The 22,927-nt window shown below is 45.2% G+C and overlaps 1 protein-coding gene across 10 annotated transcripts in view; it reads right to left on the bottom strand.

The window, feature by feature from the left end:
* Positions 1-4,535: 4,535 nt before the first annotated feature.
* The window catches only part of MYLK (myosin light chain kinase), a 178,510-nt gene continuing 160,118 nt past the window's right edge, over positions 4,536-22,927 (bottom strand). For 5 of the 10 annotated variants that reach the window (XM_008570417.1, XM_008570422.1, XM_008570420.1 and 2 more), the window contains 5 exons: positions 19,790-19,942; positions 17,014-17,137; positions 10,431-10,560; positions 8,891-9,022; positions 4,536-6,605 (listed from right to left, as the gene is read on the bottom strand). In XM_008570417.1, the coding sequence (XP_008568639.1) occupies positions 6,355-6,605; positions 8,891-9,022; positions 10,431-10,560; positions 17,014-17,137; positions 19,790-19,942 (790 nt within the window). In that variant the 3' untranslated portion in view covers positions 4,536-6,354. Of the gene's footprint in view, positions 6,606-8,890; positions 9,023-10,430; positions 10,907-17,013; positions 17,138-19,789; positions 19,943-22,927 lie in introns of those variants that run through there. The other 5 variants (XM_008570424.1, XM_008570426.1, XM_008570421.1 and 2 more) reach the window with 2 other exon arrangements.

Raw genomic sequence — 22,927 nt, forward strand, 5'->3', positions numbered from 1 at the left:
TATTTGTCTTCATATTTGAAGGTATTATACTGTGAAATGTATATTTGGATTTCATCCATCTTCTGGCATAGAATTCCTAAAATCTTAAGAATCTCCAAAGTGATGAGTGATTTTCTGTATGCTAATGAGTTGACTGATGGCTGGCAGCCCCTAGGTAGCTTCAGGATGGGGGCTGGTCACTGAAAAGACCAAGGCAGAATTAGAGGGTTGGGACTTTCAGCCCCAACCCCAACCTCTGGGAAGGGGAGATGGGCTGAAGGTTAAATTGATCACAATGGCCAGTGATGTAACCAGTCATGCCTGAGTAATGAAGCTTCCATAAAACCCAGAGGACAGGGTTTGGAGAGCTTCTGGAAAGCTGAACACGTGGAGGTTCCTGAAGGGTGGCATGCCCAGGGATGGCATGGAAGCTCTGTGCCCCTTCCTGCATTCCTCGCCCTGTGCATCTCTTGGCTGTATCCTTTGTGATATCCTTTATAACAAACCAGTAAGCATAAGAAACTATTTCCCTGAGTTCTGTGAACCACTCTAGCAAATGAATCAAACCCAGAGGAGGGCAGTGGTCTCAGGAACCCCAATTTTAGCTGGTTGGTCAGAAGTTCTGGAGTCCTGGACTTGCGATGGCGTCTGAAGCGGGGGGCAGTCTTGGGGACTGAGCCCTCAGCTCAGGGCTCCAGGTAGATAGAGTCAGAATTGAATTAGAGGACACTGAGCTGGTGTGTGCTCCAGAATTGCTTGCTTGCTGGTGGGGAAACCCCAGACACATTTGGTCACAGTCTTCTGTGTTGATTGTATCATGAGAAAATAGAAAAAACACTTTGGTTTTTTTTTTAATCATTTTTCCACAGAAGGGTTTATAGCTTTTTAAAAAAATTATTCCTTTACTATTACTTTAAGGGAAGTTTCTAGGCATACAGAATTACTGCTTGTCTTCATTTCCTCCTTGGCCTTCTCTCTACTGTGGTGGCCTCCTATTTCCTAAACTCTCGATCTACTGGTTCATTGGAAAATAGGAACTTTAGTTTTGCACTTTCTTTTTTTTTTTTTTCCTTTTTGTCTTTTTTCGTGTCCGGCAACGGATCGCAACCCTCAGTGTTGCGCCCGTACCGGACCGGGACTGGCAACGGGATCACAACCCTCGGTGTTGAAATTATTCCTTTACTATTACTTTAAGGGAAGTTTCTAGGCATACAGAATTACTGCTTGTCTTCATTTCCTCCTTGGCCTTCTCTCTACTGTGGTGGCCTCCTATTTCCTAAACTCTCGATCTACTGGTTCATTGGAAAATAGGAACTTTAGTTTTGCACTTTCTTTTTTTTTTTTTTCCTTTTTGTCTTTTTTCGTGTCCGGCAACGGATCGCAACCCTCAGTGTCGCGCACGTACCGGACCGGGACCGGCAACGGGATCGCGACCCTCGGTGTCGCACCCGCACCTCGCTCAGCCAGTGAGCGGGAACCGGTCTGTATGTGGGATCTGAACCCTCGGCGGGAGCGCCACTGCACTCCCAAGCGGCGCACTGTAGCAGTGCGCCACCGGGCCGGCCCCTAGCTTTGCACTTTCTAGACAATTTGAAAAAGATATCTCCTCAGTCTTTTCTCAGAGCCCTGTTTGTGCCGTGGTTAATATGCAGTCAGAAATATGTCAATGTGAATCAGCTTTTCAACTTAAGAAACTTCTGGGGATAAAGGTTAAGTGTGATTAGTTTAAAGCCAAGCTAACTCTGACAAGCTAACAAAACTGGTACTTTTAAAATGTGAAAAGAAGTGAAAAATTATACATGAATGTGAATAATGAATTAAGAACATTACCTCAGTATTGAGTCTGTATTACCTAATACAATTGATGAAACTATAGATCATACTCTCTAGACTGATTTTACACAAGATTTTAATTTCATAATAATTTGAAAATTGATGTGCATAGTTAAGGTAAAAATTTGGAGCTTCTCTTTTCCTCCTAGTCTATCAGGACAGTGCTAATAGAACTTCACAGAAAGTTCTAATCTGTGCTGCCCAATACACTACCTATTAGTCACATATGACTACTGAGCCCTTGTAATGTGGCTCACGCAACTGAGGAACTGAATTTTTATTCTAATTAATTTAAATGTAAATAGCCACTTGTGACTAGCGGCTACTGTTTTGGTCAGCACAGATCTAGAATATGGTGATGACCTTGTATCAGGACAGTCTAGGTTATGTCGTAGCCACAAAGAACCCTAAAATCTTGGTGGTTAAAAAGAACAAAGGTTTATTTCTTGTTTGTGTTATGTGTCCATTTTGGGTTGGCTGGCGACCCAGATGAATACAGCAGACACCATCTCACACGTTCCCAGTCATCACGGACAGTCTTGCACCAGCATTTAAATGCTCTGGTGCAGAAGCGACACACATCACTTCTGCTCACAGCTCACTGACCAGGACTAGTGATATGGCCCCGCCTAACCAGGGAGCCAGGACTGAAGGCCTAACTGTGTGCCGGGGGCAGAGAGCCTCGGTAACGACTGCCACAGACATCAGCCCCGCCCCTTTCAAAATACAAAATGCACCACATAACGTCTCGGTCAATGATGGACTACACATATGACAGTGGTCCCATAAGATTATAATACCATATTCTTACTGTACCTTTTGTTTAGATATGTTTAGATACACAAATACCATTGTGTTACACTTGCCTACAGTATTCAGTATAGTAACAAGCTGTACAGGTTTGTAGCCTAGGCTATACCATCTAGGTTTGTGTATGTTCTATGATGTTCACACAGTGACAGAATCGCCAAATGATGCATTTCTCAGAATGTGTCCCCGTCATTAAGTGATGCATGACTGGACAGAGAAAGAGGTATCAAGGGATAAAGAAAGTAGTATTGTATTTTCTTGACAAGTAGAGAATTGAGTTTCTTCAGAGTTCAATTATCCATTACCTCCTTGATACTCATTAGCACAGATTTATCAAAAGCAGGTGAGATGTGAAGCAAAAAAATTCAAACATTTTGATAAAGTCTTTATAGAAATATAGAACTGACTATAGTATATCTTTTTAATTATACATAGAAATAGTTTTTAATAAGATCTGCAATGTAAGGAACCATCAGTGGATTGTTTTTTGTGTTTGGGATGAAAAATGTATTTATTTTTTCTAGTGTAGAATATATATTGTATATTTTTCACTAGCAAGGAATAAAAAGTCTTTTTCTTTTTTTTTTTTTTTCCTTTTTGTCTTTTTTTTACTGACCGGTAACGGGATCGCAACCCTCGGTGTTGCGCCCGCACCACGCTCAGCCAGTGAGCGGGAACCGGTCTCCACATGGGATCCGACCCCTCGGCGGGAGCGCCACCGCGCTCCCAAGCGGCGCACTCTCCAGTGCACCACCGGGCCGGCCCAAAAAGTCTTTTTCTTTAAAAAGAAAAGTTCGTCTTAGGAACATTTGTGGATTGTGGTTGCCTTAAAAAATGACAAAATTTAAATATTAACTGGACAATGGATTATTTCTTTCCAGATTACACTGTAGGACAGCATGTTTTGAATTCTTTCTAGAATATCTACAGTATTGTTTGAACATCTCAAGACATGAAGGACTAACCCTCTGATATCTGGTGACAGACTTCCTATGAAGCTGGTGCAAGTTTCCTGATAACAAATGCTTCAATATTGTAGGGTTCCTCCAGTTCCCCCCGATCTCTGTGTCCTAACAACTGAATATCACAAAATGCCTCAATCCCTCTGTGACCAGCCAGCTGCAGGTTCCTCCCAGCAGGCTTGAAACAAAACCAGGGCCTTGAACATTCCCAGGCCCTGATAAAGGTATCCAGTTTGTTGCTCATAATACTGAAAGAAATTGGTGCCAGTCCTGAGCCAAATTCCTTAAACCCTCATATGAACTCCTTACCCTGGGCCCCTTGCTGTGGACATACGTAGGCAGAACATTTCTTTCTCTGCCAGTGCCTCTTGAGGATTCACTGCAGCACTCTGAGTGAGTTCCCCTAAAGAATGCCTTGGACTCATCACCCTGGCATTTAGTACTTCTTTCTTTGGAATCCCAACCAGCCCCATCTCAGGACAGTTTTGGGACACTTGTGAGAACTCCCTTGCTGCTGCTTTTGGGGTATAACAGCCACAGGTTTTGTGGGATGAAACAAATATCGATACATGGAAAAAGCACTTGGCTGCCAATAACGAATTGCACTGAAGTCACCAGTTTAAACCAAGCCCTGGTAAAGAATATTGATTTTGTCACGTTAAAAATGTCATATATTTTAGCATTATGAGGACCTGATACTATATAAGATATCCTTTGAGAATGTAATAGTACCAAACGATCCTCAAGAGAAATTCTGAACTAAAGGTGTAAATGAGGCTACCTGTATAAACAAGCAGTACCTAAGTCATTCTGTTCCTTAGTAAAACACAACCACATAAGCCAGTTCTTCACATTTACACAGCACAGTGTTTGTTTTTAGTTTCTGTGATGTCTCTGTATACTGTACAACTGGTGGCATGAAAAGAAAGAGAAGTCTGCAAAGACTGAACCAACGGCATGCACTGTGGTATCCTTTATTTAAAAATTGTGAGCTAACTACAGTTGTAGTGTTCTCATTTACCATTATGACAGCATAATAAAATGAGAGAACATTAACACAATTTCAAGAAGATATTAACCTGTAAACACATACACCACACATGCACACACACACACCATACATGTACACAAAAATTATGGTCTAAACACAAAAGTGATGGGAAAAAAGCTTTGAATGCTCTAAATCAAATTAAAAACGTTTTATTATAATAAACTGTGGCAATACTGTGGCTATTATGAAAAATATTGTAACTGTTTAAAAAGCAAAAAGGAAAAATACTGGCAATTTGAAACTAGCAGCAAAAAGCAGATAAAAATAGAATGGAAGGTAACATAAGGCTACGTAATATCAAAATTCTAATGTTGATACTGTGTAGGATTGCACTGAAGTAATTTGAAATTGGTTCTTAAGGAACTATTAAAAAGTCCCTCGAAATGTTAAATTGCTGCACTTTACAAACAGTGGAGAAGAAAAAAAAGTATTTGGAATGTTACACACACACAGAGAAAATGTATTAGGTATATCAGTTTATGGTCTTTGCTTATGACCTTTAAAAAACTTTATAAAGAAAAAAATTTAAGTGCCAATGTAGTGAAAGAAAGTTAACAGTTCCTAAAGATGCAAGTCTGAGTGCATTTATCAGGTCTAAGAGTATATTTCAAGGCTGGGGCAAGGCATGATTGATGCACACTGAAGAAGAAAAATGTCGTAGAACCCACAAGGTAGGTCGAGTTCTTTGCAGAGTGTTGAGAATGAAGATGTATTAAACTCAGACTATCTTGAAGGAGATTCCAAAGTACGTGGAGTTCTACAGCTCTTCACCAGTTGAAATCTCTTTCGTAGTGGCTAATAAATAATTAAGACTAACGTTTCAGCCAACTGGTTTTTCCTACGTTCAAACACAAAAACCCTTCCCACACATGCAGAGCTGATAGTCTATAACAGCACAAATATGAATCCTGGTTTAAGAAGAAAAGCACATTAGCAAAGATTTTTTTTCCCCCACGGGTTCTTATCCAAATGTCTGAAGCTGCTAGATATATGCAAAGAGGGGATAAGTTTAGATTTCCTACTGATTTTGGAAGAAAGTAGATTTTATTTACCTAAAGAAACCAGAGTCATCCAGGAGTGGGGGACCTGTCTTCAGAATCTAAGAAGGATAATGTCCTTAGTGCTTAAACTCATGACGGGTTCAGATCCAAAAAACTGGCAGGTAGAATGGGGGAGAGAAACAGGAAGTTGAAGGGTCTGCAGCATACTTTGGAATAAAATGTGCCTCATAAGTTAGGATGGCTCAACTGCTTTCAGGATGAAGTGCTGTGGTACTGGAGAGACCCAGTTCTCTGGAGTCGGGCTGGGGAGACAGGCCTGCCTTCTCCGGGAACCCTCGGGGCTGAGCTCTGGCTGCAGGGCTCAGAGCCCTTGTTTTGGCCTTATTTTTCACAAGTGTGTTCAGTGGGAATTTATGACTTTGTCCAGATAAATATTTATTTTGGTTACTTTCTCTGTAAAATCAATTGGTCAGGCAAGTTACTGATGATTTCCCTAAATGAAATCTAGCTGCACTAGTATCTTAAGGTGCCAGCTAATTCAAATTAATGCCCATCAATAATGCTGCTAGGTATCAACTGCTGTTCTGAAGAATCAACCCCTAAATGACCTAACTAGATAATCTACCACACTAGATGCTTTTACTATTTTGAGTTTCTTGAGCTTTAGAGAAATAGTCCTTTTAATATGACTTGGAAACTGCTTCTCTCTGGCTTTGTCTCACTCTTCCTCTTCTTCCTCTTCCCCGTCCCCTTCCCCTTCCTCCATGGTTTCCACAATGAGCTCTGCTGTACAGGTGGCTTCTCCAAGACTGTTGACAGCCTTGCAGGTGTACTTGGCATCGTCATCCCCGCAAACATCGCTGATAATTAAAGAGCAGTTCCCATCCTCATCGTAGTCTATCTGGAAGTGGCGGGACTCCCTGATTGACTGGTCATCTTTGAACCAGACGACCTCAGGGTCTGGGTATCCTGCGTCACAGGAAGAGAACACAAGTTGTAGAAACCGTTACTCAAAATTTCTTATCAGTTCATGCAAGCAGCTCCTAAGCTATCTCTATTGATTAACGAGGTCAAGGAAAAAAAATTGTGATGTTGGCCTTCAGCAATTGTTTTGATATCTACATTAGAACATGGATATGTGCTCTAAATACTGTAATCTGAAAACCCCAAATACAGTATTTTAAAGTTGTCCCATTTCCCACCTATGCTGGACTTAAACACCCCACCTTTGGGCAGCTACCTAAACTACTGCCCCAAACCCAAATACACACCTAGAGCTAAGTGTCTTCTTGGATGAAAATAAAACTTTTTATCTTGTGTAAAAGTTTACCTTAAATAAATTCAAATTAAAAATAAGAGGACAAATGGGCACAGGGGTTCTTGAGGTCATGAAAATGTTCTACAGTATTGTAGTGGTGGATGCATGACTCTAAGTTTACTAAAAATAACTGAATTGTACACTTGAAAATGGGTGAATTTTATGGTATATAAATTATAACTCAATAAAGCTGAGTTATATAAAACACAAGTTTGAGGAGCTGATAATAGTACTAAGAAAAAGAAAGCAATATCTGTCTTAGCATGATCCAAAGCAGGTAACGTGTATGCAGATAACTGGAAATGGACCTCATTGATTAGCCTCACTTTCTGCATTAGTCATGTGTCTGCAGAGCTCAACAGTAAAAAGATGTAAAATACACATGGATACATTCACATATATACTTAGAGGTATGTGTATACATGTAGTTGTGTGTGTATATAGGTATATATATATCTTTAAAAATATATAATACATTCCAAGTAACTTGCTCTTAAGTTTTGGAGAAGTATTTTTACAAAACAAAAACAAACAAAAAATTGTAGCCCCAACCAGAATAAAAATCATACTTAAGAACTTAAGAATTCTAACGTTTTTTTCAAGGAGAATTATGTTTTTATCAAAATAGCATTCATATGCTTTAATTTCTCATTAGAATGCCAGTCAGAAGTTTCACAAATACCAAGAAAATAACCCCGAAAAGTAAGTACAGAGATGATACCCACTATGCTATAATAATTTTTAAAATATTAAAAAAGAAAAAAGGAAGGACTTTCAGAAGACCCAAAGACAATGGTGATGGTGAAAATCAGGAGCAGGAGCACCAGAGCTTCAGCAAATCCCCAATCTGAGAACTTCTGTGATCAAAGGCAGCTCATCGACTTTATTTTTAGTTGAATGGAAAAAGAAAGATTACGGTAGCCAAGCATTTACAAGGTATTTTGATAATATAAAGATGCAGGGAAAAAATTATTCTGTCATTCCTAACTTGGGGTTATTTTACTCAGCAGGCATTATATAGTCACATTGCAGGAGAATTGCACAAAGTGGGAGGCATGGTTTGCTCTGACTACTGTACTGTGCTGTATGGCCTTGGTAAAGTTGCGTAATAAATTTCTGTACTTTATTTGTTCAGACCAAAATGGGAGATAACCCCCAGGCTGGTTGGCACATGAAAGTCACAGACTCAAGCAGAGAGGCCTGTCTTATCTTGCCCCTTACCTTTCTAGAATATTGCAATCTGTGGAAAGACTTTTTATGTCATCAACTTTGCTCATTTCCCAGGTGCCATGCTAAGATCTCTTTAGGTTCCCTGAGTTCTAATCACTCAATATTTGATGGCTGCTTTCTTTCTGGCAGGCAGAGAAGCAGCATGGGGAGCATGACAAAAACTGAATGGTTTGCCCCAGGTGCCTGGGTCCCAACGTCCTCAGTGTGAAGTCACATTGCATGCTTTCTGAATTCACCAAACCCTCCTTTCCTTTTACTCCATGGCATCTTTCAAAGGCTTAAGGTTCCCCCTTTGCACCTCTGTCACCTCACAGAATCCCCAGAGCCACTCTGTGTTAGATATCATCTTGCAGATGAGGGGCCTGAATCCAGTAGAGTTAAATCAAGATCACACAGCCTGCTGATGAGTAGCAGAGCCGGCAACTCCACAATCTATAACCTTTGTGCCAACTTTCCTTTGAGAGCCTCTTGTGGGCAACTCACATGCCTCTCAGCAGCTTGCAAAACTCATTTCATTAAGCATATTCCCCAGCCAGGTAGGTCCATGGTAAACCTTTTTTTTTTTCCCCTGGTGGCTGGCTTGTACAAGTATCCACACCCTTGACTTTGGAGTGATAAACCATTTTAAACTTACGGCTGTTGTAAGCAACAACTGGTGGCTGTTGTAAGTAGGTGAAATATCAAGTCAGTGAAGGGCACAACTTACCTTCAATCTTGCAGTCAAATCTAGCAGCACTTCCCTCCACAACTTCTAAATCACGAATGGTCTTAGAGAAATAGGGTTTTACATGGGGCTTTTCCTCAGCAACAGCCTCAAGGAAAGCTTGGGAGACATCTTCTAGAAGACAGGGGAGAGGATCAGGTCATTTTCCTCACGCCTTGTTCTCTCCTCTCCCCTAGTTTAAAAAAAAACCTGGCTTCTTAAAAATTAGTTGCTATAGTGGAGCAAACAATGCAGCTCGGAGAACTGAATCATGAGCATGCCTTTCTCCTAGGGACAGGGTGGCCTGCTGCCAAATGGTTTCTGGCAGAAGAGAGAACTGTGTCCAAACTGGGGAAATGTTCAGCCTCCTCCCTCTCTTATGCTGACACATTGAAAAAGGGAATCATCTGTAAAAAGGATTTTTGGCTGCATTTCATGCTGTTTCAGGATTCAGACACAGGTGTCTGAGGACAGAAGCTCACCAGCCTTCCTGATCTCGGTACCCCCTTTGTCCTCCTCCTGCAGCAGGTCCTTCACCTGCTCCTTAGAAGGGAGCAGCCAGGTCCTAGAGGCATCTTGAACTTGCCAGTCGTTCTGTTCTCCACACTTACACTGCCTTCATGTTGTACCACTGTGACCAGAATATGGGATTGGTCCAGGGATAAGCCGCAATTTGGAAGGGATCCTGTATGCTCTCCCTCCCCTTCAGGCTATTTCTGGGTCATTTGAGGAGTGGGAGAAGTGGCTCAGGAGGGGCCAGGGCCAAGCCCATGTATTGCTGACTCTGTCCCCAGCTGTGAGGAAGCTCCAGAGCAGCCAGTAACTGGCCTTGCCAATTATCCTGCCTTGGTGCACAAAAGGGATCTGGACTCGGCTTCTCACCTGTGGATACCAAAGCACCAGGCAGTGGGGAGTGGAGGGGTGTCTGTCCAAAGGAGGACCTCAAGAAGATACGGGCCAGGCCCTGTGTGCACATGAAGCAGGAAGAGGCTGAGGCCCTCACTGAGGAGATGATGGGCAGTGTCTCAAAGATGGTAGGCAAGTAACTAACGCTGCTGATCTCCAGGAGGACCCTACCAACGTGGGTCTGCCCAGTTCAAATGACATGTTTCAGCAGCATGAACAATGTTAAAACAAAAATGCAAAAACAGCAGAAAATGGAAGGATATTTAAAAATGTTGCACAACTAAATGTGGTTTTTATTTTATTTTTGGCTATCAATATACAAGTATCACTAAGGGAAGCTTTTAATAAAGCCTTTGCTAATTCTTATACAAAATATAGAGAAAATAATAGCTGAGGTTAACTAGTTCTACTAGACAATAACCTTCCCTCTGAAAATAGTTAAGCCTAAGGTTAACAATTGAAAAATAATTACTAGACTTAGTAACTGTTGTCAGGGCAACCCAAAAGTACTTCTGAATTTATCCTTGTAAGGTGTACTAAAAAAACAAAACAAAACAAAAACCTCAAAATGCCTCTCCATCCCCCAACCCTTTCTTTCTCACCAATTGGCTGGAGAAAATCCTCTTGAGCTGCTTACCTTCAGATTCTAGTTTTTCTGCATTGAGCGGGCTGGTTGGTGACCCTGTTGAGGATTTCCTGCCACTGAGCCCTGAGATCATTGCCATAGAGGACAGTCTTCCAATAGCTCTCACAGCATTGCCTGTTTTCTGGAAAAGAGACACTGGGGTTGGGCTCAGGCGGTGTCCCTGGTTCCAGCTGGGCAGTGCTAGGGGCTCCGGAGAGAAGAGCCCAGTCCAGGAGAAGTGGCTGTTCCCTGGAATGAGGGCCTCCCAAGTGCCGAGCTTCTGCTAGAGGAGCGAGCCCAACCTTGCTCTGCTCAGCACTATCAGCGTGGCAGAAGATGTTCAGAGAATGGAATGGGCCTGGAACTGATGTGCGCGTTAATGTGACTAAACAAGGTCAACATGAGACAAAAACCCTTTTCATACTGTGCTTCAACTCCCATAAAAGGGATAGTTTATATAAAGCAACTGCAGGCTGAGACAGCTCCAAAGACTTATTGCAGGCCGGGCCCAGTGGGGCTGTTTTTCATAAAACAATGCTAGTGATATAATTTTAATTGGACAAGAGAATCGTTAACTACAGGTTCCACACATCCTAATGCTAAAAAAATAAAAAATAAAAAAAAATGCATTCATTCTATTGACTTTGGGCAAGTCACTTAACCTCTCTGGGCTTCAGTTTTCTTCTCTGTATAAGGAGGGGGTTGAATAAGATGGTCTCCAAGGTCCCTTTTAGTTCTGTTTATGATTCAGATACTTAAGAGATTTTGAGAAACACCATGGCTGGCCCCAGCACAAGTCTATGACCGTGCAGTGAAGTTCTGGAGGGGTGTTCTTCCCTGGAGTACACTCAGGCATCAAAAAGCAGCACTGAAGAAGCAAAAAGCACTTTGTTTTTCTGAGACAAGGCACCTTGGGAGAGGCCAGAATTTCTGCTGAAAAGGATCAGAACTTGAGATGAATTTCTTTGCATTGTGAAAATTCTACCAAGCATAGGATCTAGGTCAAGAAACCCCCAATAAGGACAGTTGTGTCTGTTTCTTATCATTCAATAAAGTCTCTCACCCTTTTTCTAAGGTCAATGGGAATAATTTAGAAAACTAAGGCATAACCATGTCTTTCCACTCCCGCACCCAAATCATCTTTTTAAGGCATCCAGATGCTGTGCATCTAGAAAGAAGATATCATCACAGACTGGGTGCTCATCCCCTTCTGAGAGAGGAAGGAAATAGCCTCTTCATAGGCAAATGATTTCCACTCATTCATTGGGCCTCAAACTATGCCAGCAAAGCCATTTTCCTCCTGAATTATCTTTACACACTCAAGTATTCCATAAAACCTCACAATTTTGAACTATCTGGAAAACCAGTATGCTTCATTAAAAAGATTGATTGTGGGCTGGCTGGTTAGCTCTGTAGGTTAGAGTGCAACTTTATAACACCATAACACCAAGGTTAAGGGTTCAGATCCCCATACTGGCCAGCTGCTGGAAAAAAAAAAAAAAAAAGATTGTTTTGAAAGAACTTCAAGATGCTAAGGAATCACACAGAAAATTACATGTGTGCATATGCATGTGTGGTTTAAGCAGAGACCAAATGCTACAGCCACGACCACTTTTCTGTTATGCCCCCCGCCCTCCTTTTTGAAGATTATTTTTGTGCATTCTGGACAGACATTCCTTTTCGCTCTGTCCTCTGGCCACTGCCCTCTCGCACACATCACTGCTTGGTCCGGGTTTGCTTCTGGCCCTCTGCTGCCATGGTGAAGCTGGGTCACTCTGAACAGAAGCCAGGATACCCAGGAGGAGGTGAGGAGGAGGGGAAGATGGCAAGAGAGGACAACCGACCAACTTAGTGTGCAGAAACACTGTGGCCCTGCAGAGAGAGTGCCCCTGCAGACTGAGACCACTTGGCCACCTTTCTTACTCTTCTGGGAGAAGCTTTTACTAGTGGCAGCGTGGATCTGTTTGTTGTGCTAGCTGGTGTGGAGAGACCCCGCTCTTTCCGTGGGAGCTTACCTTGCCCTCAGGAACATGTAAGAGGTGCTACGAGCCATGGCAACCCTCCCTACAAAGTCAACCTCAGACCAGCCTACTTCCAAATCTGCCAGACACTCAGACTCCACCCTTCCCAGCTGTCTATTCCCTTCATCCAACACAGATTGGTTTGCCCTGGGCCAGCAGTCTCTAAACTCAGAGGGTTCATTCCCAACAAGAAATAGTTTAGTTCTCTAACCACTGGTTGCTGTGTGACCTTGTGCAAGTCAGTTCCCTCTCTGAACCTCAGTGTTCCTGGACTAAAAGCTTCTAATCCCCACAGCTCTAGTCTTCAACAGAAAGGCTATGACTCCTACACATGAATGGGTAGCAGGCAGCACCCCCCTCGAGCCCATGGCCTCCCTAATTCCAGACATCTGGATTGGGACTGATGAGGACTATCTTCACTTATGTGGTACCAGGAGAGTTTATCTTTTCTCTTCTTGATTTTATTTTGTAACAAAATGACTAATATGAAGTTATCAGAATGAGGCAAACAAGAGTTATAATATTTCAGAGGAGGGAGCAAATACGTTAAACAGGCCTCACATAGGGGGAAGTTTTCTAGCAGATGGAGATATTCAGCATATAAAATATAAGAAGTAAAATAAATAAGTAAAATTAAAAATTGTAAGAAGTACTTAATAAGGAAAAATTTTAAAATAATCTACATCAGAATTCAATCTTTGGAAGCTGGTTTGGGGGGGGGGAAATTGGCAAGGGAGTTACTTGCCAGGAAAGAAGTATATCTGTATGTTCTAGTCTTCCAGTTGCATGTCTTCGAGCTGAAAATTGGTTGCTGCTTTACTGACTAAGACCTTTGCAACATCAAATTTTTGGAACAACCAAACAGCAAAATATCAATCCTCTAATTTCCATCCTTGTTTTGAGAAACACTTTTTCTTGTTGGGGGGCAACTGCCAAGGCTGGGTTCCCTTGTTCCTAGTGGGCAGTATCTGTACCAGCCTCCTTCTTGCAACGGAGACTCCCCGTCCCTTGGAGAGCCAGTTAGGCTGACCAACCTTCCCTAATAGCCCAGGAATGCAGAGTTTCCCAGAGTTAGGTTCTTTTAGTGCTAAGACCGAGACAGTCCCTGGCAAGCCAAGGCAAGGTGGTCACCATAGAACCAGCAAGCCTTCAAGGCCCCACATAAATCCAACAGCCTCAAGACTACAGTTTCCTCTGAGAAGTGCATAATATCCAAATGAGACGGCCGGTAATACTCTGAGCTGTACTGAGTCTAATGCTTTCTTCACTGGTGCCCTGTGGTCCATACTGCTGGTGTCTCTGTGGCTCCCAGAAAATGAAGACGGGTGCCTGTGGGCCTCTAATTCCTAGTCCTTCGATCCTAGTTTGCATGCAGAAGCCGTTATCCTACTCAATTTACCCACCCCTATTGCTACTCCTCACCAACATGTCTTTGCAAAATTCTTCTAATATAAATTTAAAATATACTTCTTTCAGAACAAGTTCATCCTAAGATCAATAATACAATCAGTCATCTATACCTAGCCTAGCCTTGCTTATGGGGATTTGTTCCCATGTTACTTCCTCCTAGAGCCTTATGAAACTACACCAGAGCAATACCAAGGCACTGTCTCTTGCGCAGCTGTAGAGAGTTCTGGGCCGCCTGAGCCTGCCCTGCCCACTGTACTCCACTCCACTCTGCCTGCCCTACCACACGGAACCTGGCTGCTCCAACAAGGAACCCCCTATTTCAGGGGTGTGACTGGAGTTAAAATGTGGAAAACATTTTCCTAAGGAAGCAGTGTAACACAAGATGACCAGATACAGCTGAAATTATGCTTCAGGAACATTACGTGTTGAATGGGATTTTCTGGACTACGTTTGTGCGCAATTTTGTGAAACTGGATCACTGATTTTGTGGAAAAATCATTTCCAAATGCTGCTACCATATTAAAATATGAAATTGATGTTCCCTCTTTGAATTCCACCCATTTCTCCCTCTGCCCCCACTTCCAGAACCTTAAGGTTCTATGACAACCTTAGGCTAATAACACTGTAAAGAACAAGAAAAAAATTTAAATGATCAGGGGCCGGCCCGGTGGCACACTGCTATAGTGCGCCGCTTGGGAAGCGCGGTGGGATCCATTGCCGGTCACGAAAAAAGACAAAAAGGAAAAAAAAAAAATTTAAATGATCAGGGGCCGGCCCGGTGGCACACTGCTATAGTGCGCCGCTTGGGAAGCGCGGTGGGTCCCGGTCCGGTACGGGCGCGACACTGAGGGTTGCGATCCGTTGCCAGTCACGAAAAAAGACAAAAAGGAAAAAAAAAAAATTTAAATGATCAAAGTATCAGCACAAATTATGGTCCCCTGACTGATCTGACTGGAAATTTTATCACCACTTCTCCCATTTCCTCTTCTCTGCGCCTGTCCCCTAGGTGCAGGTGTCCTGCTGGCTTTGGTCCACCTGCAGATGTTCTGAGGTGATAAGGTAGCTCCTTAACTCACAGCCTCATCTGAGCAAAATCCAGTTAGACTCGCTGCTCTGACGACTGCCCCAAAACCCGGGGCCACCCTATTTTTCCAGAAATATTACTTTGAGATTTGCTGGCCACAGGACCATTAATAAAGCCAACCTTTGGGAGCCGGCCCGGTGGCGCACTGCTACAGTGCGCCGCTTGGGAGCGCGGCAGCGCTCCCGCCGAGGGTTCGGATCCCACATACAGACCGGCCGCTCACTGGCTGAGCGAGGTGTGGGCGCAACACCAAGGGTTGCGATCCTGTAGCCCGTCCCGGTCCGGTACGGGCGCGACACTGAGGGTTGCGATCCATTGCCGGTCACGAAAAAAGACAAAAAAAATAAAAAATAAAGTCAACCTTTGATTTTGTGAGCTCCTTTTTGATTTTTTTTAAAAAGAATATTTGCTGCTCTGATTCCTAATGGCACCAGAAGGTAAGCGGCACAGGTGTTGCAACCCACTTTGTACTTGAGGGAGGCCAGGAGACCCACCTAAATCTTCACATGGGGGGCCTAACCAAGAATTGACTTCTACCACGGAGGAGCTCAGGCTGAGATGTGCTCGGGTGGTGGTCCCTTTAACCCCACGCCCGTAGTCAGCCCTCGCTCACCTCTGCTCCCTCTCTTAACCTGTGTGAAGTTGTACTTTTAGAGAGAACTATGGTTTAGTCACCCTGTGTGGCAAATTACCAGTGTCCCACTTGCCCCCAAAACAGTGATTTCCTTTTTTTCTCTGCCACACAGGCAAGGTTTCAATTTTCCCAGGGCCCCTGAGTCTCCAGGTGGATGACTCTGCTCCTGTCCAGCCAGTCCCCTCCTCTGTGCCTTTCCCTCCACCTGTGCTGTCACCCCCTCTTTATGTTCTAGCTCATGCTCCACACCTAACTTCAAACTCCTGCCCCGGGAGCATTTCCTCCTAACCACGTCCAGCTCCGGCTGCACGGACCCCCTCTCCTGTCCACACTCACATATATGGTCATGGAGAGCTATACTGATAGTTTACAATTCCTTGCGTGTGTTATGTCCTTTTATGTCTATTTGCTTCAGTCCCCCATGACACTGTACATTCCCTGAGTATAGAAAACATGTCCTCTCCAGTGGCCCGGGAATTTTATACTACTAATTGTAATAATGGAAATAATAAGATAGATGATGGTGGTGATAAGTACTTTATGGTTTTGGATGATAATTTTATCCGCCTTATTATCAGAGGCAGTTTTGTGTTATTGTTAAGACCATGTGTTTTGGAGCCAGGTTCTGAGTCTGATCACTGTTTTTTCCACTCATTAGCTGTGTGATCCTGGGTAACATTCCTAACCTTTTCTCTGCTTCCGTTTGTCTGTAAGGTGGGCATAATAATAGCCCTGCCTCCTAGGATTAAAAGACTTAATGCATAGAAAATGCTCTGCATGGTCTCTGACACGCAGGCAGCCCCCAACCACATTAGCCCTTGGTATCTTTTGAACACTATGTGCCAGGCATTGTACTAAAGGCCATATGAAGATTATCTCATTTATTTCTCAGGGTAATGCTGTTAAGTTGGTGCCACTATTATCTCCACTTTACAGATGAGAAAAGGAACCCACAGCAAGTTTAAGTCACTTGCCTAAGGACACATAGCTATTAACATACAACCTCCCTAGAGGGTGGGGACTGTCTCCCCCTTTAGATCATGTGCCCTCCTGCTTCAAGGTAGAGAAACGTAAGACCATCACGCTGCCTTTAAGGAGGTTACACTCTCCAGGGCCGCCAAATAGACCTCAAGGTGGTGTTGCTCAGCCCTAGCCATGAAGACATGAAATGGCACCGGCTCCACCTGAGGAAGGGCCAGGCTGGGGCAAAGCTGGGCAGGATCAGAGAGACGGCTGTAGTTAAGAGACCGGTTTCCCCAGAGCAAGGACTCTGCTCAGGACCGGGCACAGCACTGTATCTTAATCGGCTGCCTAAATTGGCCCCAGACTACTTCAGAAACAAATTTAAACTTTCGTGGACGGAGCCCAAGGCAAGCTGGGCATGAGAGTGGCCTGAATAATGCAAATATGAGGGGTGACACCCAGTCCAAAGCGAGGCCCGGTTACCTGCCATTTCCTTCTTGCCATGTACTTTTTCATTCGGTCCTTAGAGAGCTTCTTGGCCTCCATGTTCTTGGTGTCTTTCATTAGCCATGGATGCTGAAGGCACTGGGTGCAGTCCAGCCGGTTTCTGAGGGGGGGCAGAGGTCAGAGGATTTCTGAGCAGGAGGGGACCTGAGAGACCACTGGTCCAATCAGAAATGGGAGGTTACCTGTCCCTGGTCACACAGGGCAGAGCCCAGAGCCCCCACTCCCAGTCCATCCACCACGGTCAGGGTCACTGTGCTCTTCACCGTTTTCGTCTCTTGGTCTGGGTTACATAGATTAGACCCAGCATAGGTCAGCATTAAGAAGGCCTACCCACCAAGAAAGCAACTGGAGCCACATGACCTGCTCTTGGGGTCTAGGAAGGGTAAGTGCTGCAGGGCAGACATGTCTGGGGACGGTTGGCACTGTATTCCAGGGTGGGTTCTTTCTGCTGGTCACATGGGGACTGGGGGCCTCGGAGGCCTAATCCATTTACCTCCATCTGGAGGAGGGGAGAGTGAAACACTAGGAGAAAACCTCTGAGAGTCACTAAACTCACACGTCTTAGGATGTGGCCAAGTATCAGATTTTTCCTGTTACTTACTCAAAGAGGTATGTCCTACATATAACCTTTGAATTATAAGAACCTTAGTACTCCACTGAGACTCATTTAATCTTCCTGAAAGCTTTGGGAATCCAGAAATATTTCAAGGCCATCACCTTAATTGTAACAGGACTAATAAAGCCCAAAGAACCAAATGCTAACATGCATAGAAAAATGACTGGAAAGAAGTATAGCAAAATGTAGTGATCTTTAGATAAAAGGATTATGGATGATTTAAGTTTTCTTATATTCTTCAAGTTTTCCACAATTTACATTTATTACTTTTATAACAGAAAAATATTTTTAAAAGTGTTAATAGACGGAGATTTCTGATGGAAGAGATGCTGGGTATAAGAGTTTTGGGGAATCTAGTGTCTTATCTATTTGGATAAGATGAGTTCTTTGGTGAGCTCATTTTATGAGCACAGAGGGGCCCACCACAGCCTGTTACTGAATTAATTCAAGATCAGATAAGAAAATAAGGTGTATACACAACACTCGTACAATGTGTGGCTGACAAAGCCATCCTTGGACCAGAGTTCTTAGGAGAGGGGTTTCCATCTCCTGAGGATCTCCTGAGGCACCTTGGGTGTGGGGATCCCTCACACTGGAAGGGAACCCAGATCCCCCACAACATCCGAATTCTCCTTGGGTCACGCTACTTCTGATAAAAAGACCGTGACAGCAAAAGGCTAAAAGACCTCACTGTGAAGGAGTATGGAATGTAGCCTTTTGTGGCGGAGTTTGGCCCTGAGATGGCTAAAAAGGACTGAGAGATGGGTGGGTAACAGGAAAACCAGTCAGAGCATCTGAGAGACTCTCCAACATTGTTTCTTCAGCAACTGTGCTCTCCTGTCCCCAAAAGCATTTTCCCCAGAGGGATGCAAGCTGCAGCCTCAGGGGGATCTGTGGGCCAGGCAGACAGCCAGACCCAAGGCTCCTGTCACCTGGCTAACACAGAGGCTCCCGCCCTTCTCAGCCTCCAGCACCCCACCTATTACCTATTTCAACACCACTCTTCTCAGGCATGGCTGCAACTGCTCCCTAGTGCCAAATGTGACCAAGCTCCTCAGGGCTCTAGAGCCAGGCCCTGTCTCATCTGGCCACCTATTTACGGGTACTGCGGTGCCCGACAGGCCAGCTGCTACCACCTGACACCCCCACTGCTCCCTCCCTCGGGCAGCTCTCCCTACACATGCATGGCTCTTCTCGCCTTCTTGCTCCAATTTAGCTGATTCCTCCCCCAACAGGACAGTCCTCACCCACAAATTCTGCCTTGGCACACCCATGGCCCCCCTCCCATCTCCCCTCCTCCACTCTAGTCTCCTCTGCCACTCCAACTTCACATTACTGCTGAAGTCCCGCAGGAGGGCGTGCCCTCTCCTCACAGCGCAGGCCTGCACACGCCCTCCCGCTGCTCTGCTATCACGCATGCTCATCCACCCACCACATGGGCAGCTGCAGGCAGCCCCTTAAGGCAGCTGTGGGGAACCTCACAGTCTGCACTGTCTGAGGGGTTTGGGGAAGGGGTGCGAGGACAGAGATGAAGCAGGGAGAAGGCTAAGCCCAGTGGTCTGGGATCACAGCTTCGCTTTAGCCAGTGTTAGAAGGTACCTGGACATACTCAGGCAGGCAGTTCTTAAGCAATTTAGAGATGGAAAAACACCTAGTCAGAATAATCTGGGGATATGAACAGGACCCACAGATAGGTTCTAAGGATGCCTCTGTCACCTGCTCTTGCTTGTGGAGAGGATACTTGCCCTGCAAGCTCTGAGGAGGGGCTGAGGATTCAGCAGGGCTTTGACAGCCCACAACTGTACCCAGAAAATAAAAGGGTCATCATTCATGCAGAACAAGCTGCCCTCTCACTGTGACATTTGGTCAAGTGTCACGTTTCAGTGATGTTTCTGTGTTTCTGAAGATGAATACAGTGTCCAGCTGCAGGGGGCAGGGGCCCAGGAAGACCCCTCCGTCCCCACACACTGTCGGGCTGGGTTCCTCACAACGCCCACCCTGCCCTCCTCAGGAACACCAGAGTGGCCCAGATCCGGGAGTGGTGAGGAGGGAGTCCCAACAGGCAAGGAGATCCCTGCCTCCTGTCACCAGTGCAGGGAGTGGGGAAGCTGAAAGACTGAAATCTCAACTCATTACTTCATATCTTTCTTGAGCAAATTGCTGATAAAATCTTTGGCATCATTGGAGATCTCATCGAATGCCTCATCGTCGAAGTCCCAGGTAGCTGAGGTAACGTTGGCTAAGGTTTCATTATCGTTGTCACCCATGAAGGGCGAAAGTCCACTGACCCTGAGGAGATAAGAACAGGAGAGCAGGGGTGAGTGGGGGAGGCTGGCAGGGAAGGAAGGTGGGATGTCACCCTTGGCAAGTGAGTGCTAACTGAGGTCAAAGGTGAGGGCCAGCAGAGGCCCCCGCACTTCCACAGGCAAACGTGCAGCCCTCACACCTGCCTTCCCTCCACTGGAAGGAAAGAGTCTGTGGCTCCTTAGGGGCTTCTGTGGGCCCCTCTCTTCTCAGTCACTCACTGTACTTTTGGGGTACCACCTGCCTCTTGACACCAGTTGCCTGTGAGGCTGAGGTGCAAGGAAACTGATCTAGTTTACGGCGTTCCACGTGGCACACAGCAGGGCTGAGAAGCCCCTCCATCCCTGTCTTCTGTTCTTCCCCAAAGCCTGGGCTAGCGCTCGCCCCTCACAGGACCTTCCCAAGTCCCTTCCTCCCGTGCTCCTGCCCCCTCCCTAGTCACTGTGCCCTCTGTACCTTCCCTTCAGTCTCTCTCTTTAGAGCCTTCAGTTCCCCAAAGAGGGCCCAGCACACAGCTGAGACTCAGCAAGTGTGTGCGAATGACGGGTGGCCTTTGAATCAGCAACGTGGGTTCAGGACAGCTGAGGAATTGACGCCAAACCAGAAAGCTTCCCCAAGAGGCGCCATGGAAGGGGAAAGAGCGCAGCGTCTTCACTTGTGGGGTCACCTTAGGCAATCACCCTAATCTCCACCACAGTGTCCTCCCCTAACTTGGAATCTAATAGATCTGCAACATAACCAGAGCCACTTTAGACAAGCCCAAGTACAAAGTGGTGCTGCCCACCTCCTCCCCTCCCCCTTCCCTTTACGAGAAGCCTCCTGACTTGGAAACAACTTTCTGGCTTCAGCATCGGTGCAGTTCTCCACCCAGTTACATCAACCTAATGGTCCCTTCCTCGTACCTTTCGCGCCCAAAAGCTAATACAAACTCTCACAAATCCATTGTTGGGGCTGTCCACCATTTTCAGGGCAGCCACGGGCCCTGTGCCACTCTGAGCACAGCCCAGCAGATTTAAGCTTGAACGGTACCCGGCATCTCGGCTCACTTTCTTTCAGAATCTACTGATTAACTATAGGGTGGTCACTTCCCCATCAGCAGCATCTTTGTGATGGTTGCAAATGTTAACTGTGCGCGCGGCCCAGGGTAAAGAACTCAATTCATCTCGCCACCACCCTATAATGCAGGTAACTCTTAGAACTTTGCTTTACAGATGAGGAGGCAGAGGCACAGAACAGGGTTAAGTGACCTGCCCGCGGATTCACAGCCCGTGAGGTTAGAACCCTAGATGTCTAGGCATCCCTCTAGAGCCTGTGAGCTGTAGTGTGCAGCACTGGTGCAGCCTGGCCCACAGTGAGGAGCTCCGTCCATGACCACAGACACGCTACAGCTGTTCTGGGTCACCTCACTGCCTCACCCAGCTGTGGTCACAGGAGTGACTCACTTACCAGTAGCTTAAGCCAAATGAACTTTGGAAGGTAAAGAATCTCAAAGCCGAAATAGAACAGATTTATGGCTTACCGGCCTTACTTCTCACCTCTGTGCACCTCATCTTCACCCTCCCATTCACACTGACCTAGGGCTGGCCTCCTGGGCGTGCGACCTGCACAGCTGCCCAGAGGCCACCCTCAAACGGGACCCAGGTGGTTTAACACTCTTCTGTCATCAACTTGCAATTCTTAATAGTGTTGTACACGTGGGCTCTCCTTTTCATTTTTCAAATTATGCAGCTGGGCCTACCCTGATCCCACCTGAGCCCCCCTGAGATGGATCTGGCGCCTCATGCCATCAGCCTCTCAAGTTAGGGCTTTACTAATGTCCCTTCTCCCAAACCCTTATGAATCCATCATCAGAAACAACAATGCACTAACACCTCCTGGAGCTGTTTCGGTGTTCGGGGGCCTCAGCTTATGAAATCCACCCACACCCTAACACAGTATGGTAGAACAAACCCACTTGAAATACTGGAAGGAAGCTTGCCATGGGAAGAACCTTCTGGTGAAATCTTTTATATAGAGAAGAAAGCTTTTGCAATGTGAATTATCTCACCTTTATCAACATATCTGTGTTTTTAAGTAATGGATTTTTGTATATGGCATTTTCTTAAAGCAAGACACTGATTTATGTTCTAAAAAGGCAAAGAGATAATCATTCTCGGTTATGTCCCCATGAGGGAAAGGGAAGTTTACCAGTCCCCAAGTCTGCACTATTATATGCTACTCCTTTCCCCTCTGGGCCTCAGTTTCCTCTTTTATACACCAAGAGGACTAGGCTAGACTTCCCTGGGGCCTCCCATCTCTCCCATCTCTGTTATCTTCGTTGCTTACACAAGCCCCATCAGGAAGCTGCCAGTCTCTAGCTTGTCAGCTATCTGCTGCTTATCTTTACATTTTCCATTTGAAATGAAGAGGGGACAGTCCTGCAGCACTCCAAAAGATAGCAGGAAAAGCCAACAACCCTGCTGTGGAATGCTGAAAGGCCCCCTTATGCAAACTTCCTTTCCTAATTAGGAACTGTAATCCTGCAAAGATAAGACTTAATCTCTGTAAAGCTATGGTCAGGGCGAGCCTCCTCGCCTCTGGCCCCTGGCGTTCCTCCTTCCTGGCAGCCTGTCCATCTGAGGGAGCTCCTCCGCCTTCTCCCTGTTAAAGAGCACACTGGAATAAAGCACGGAATATATGCACATCATGGGGACGAAGAGAGTGCTCGAATTTTCAACAATGCTGTTTCTGGGTGGTGGGATTTTGCAGGATATTTTAAAACTTTCATTTTGGGATTTTTTTTTTTCTTTTTTGGCAGCTGGCTGGTACAGGGATTGAATCCTAGACCTTGGTGCTATCAGCGCCACACTGGTTACTTAGTAACCAACTAAGTAACCGGCAGGCCTCTGGACTTTCCTTTTTCCTTTATTGCTAGAATTTGCATAACGGACCATTTATCTTTTTATTTTAAAAAGTCATTATTTGTTAAAA

Source organism: Galeopterus variegatus, unplaced genomic scaffold (assembly GCF_000696425.1).
Source record: "Galeopterus variegatus unplaced genomic scaffold, G_variegatus-3.0.2 Scaffold601, whole genome shotgun sequence".
Taxonomy (NCBI): domain Eukaryota; kingdom Metazoa; phylum Chordata; class Mammalia; order Dermoptera; family Cynocephalidae; genus Galeopterus; species Galeopterus variegatus.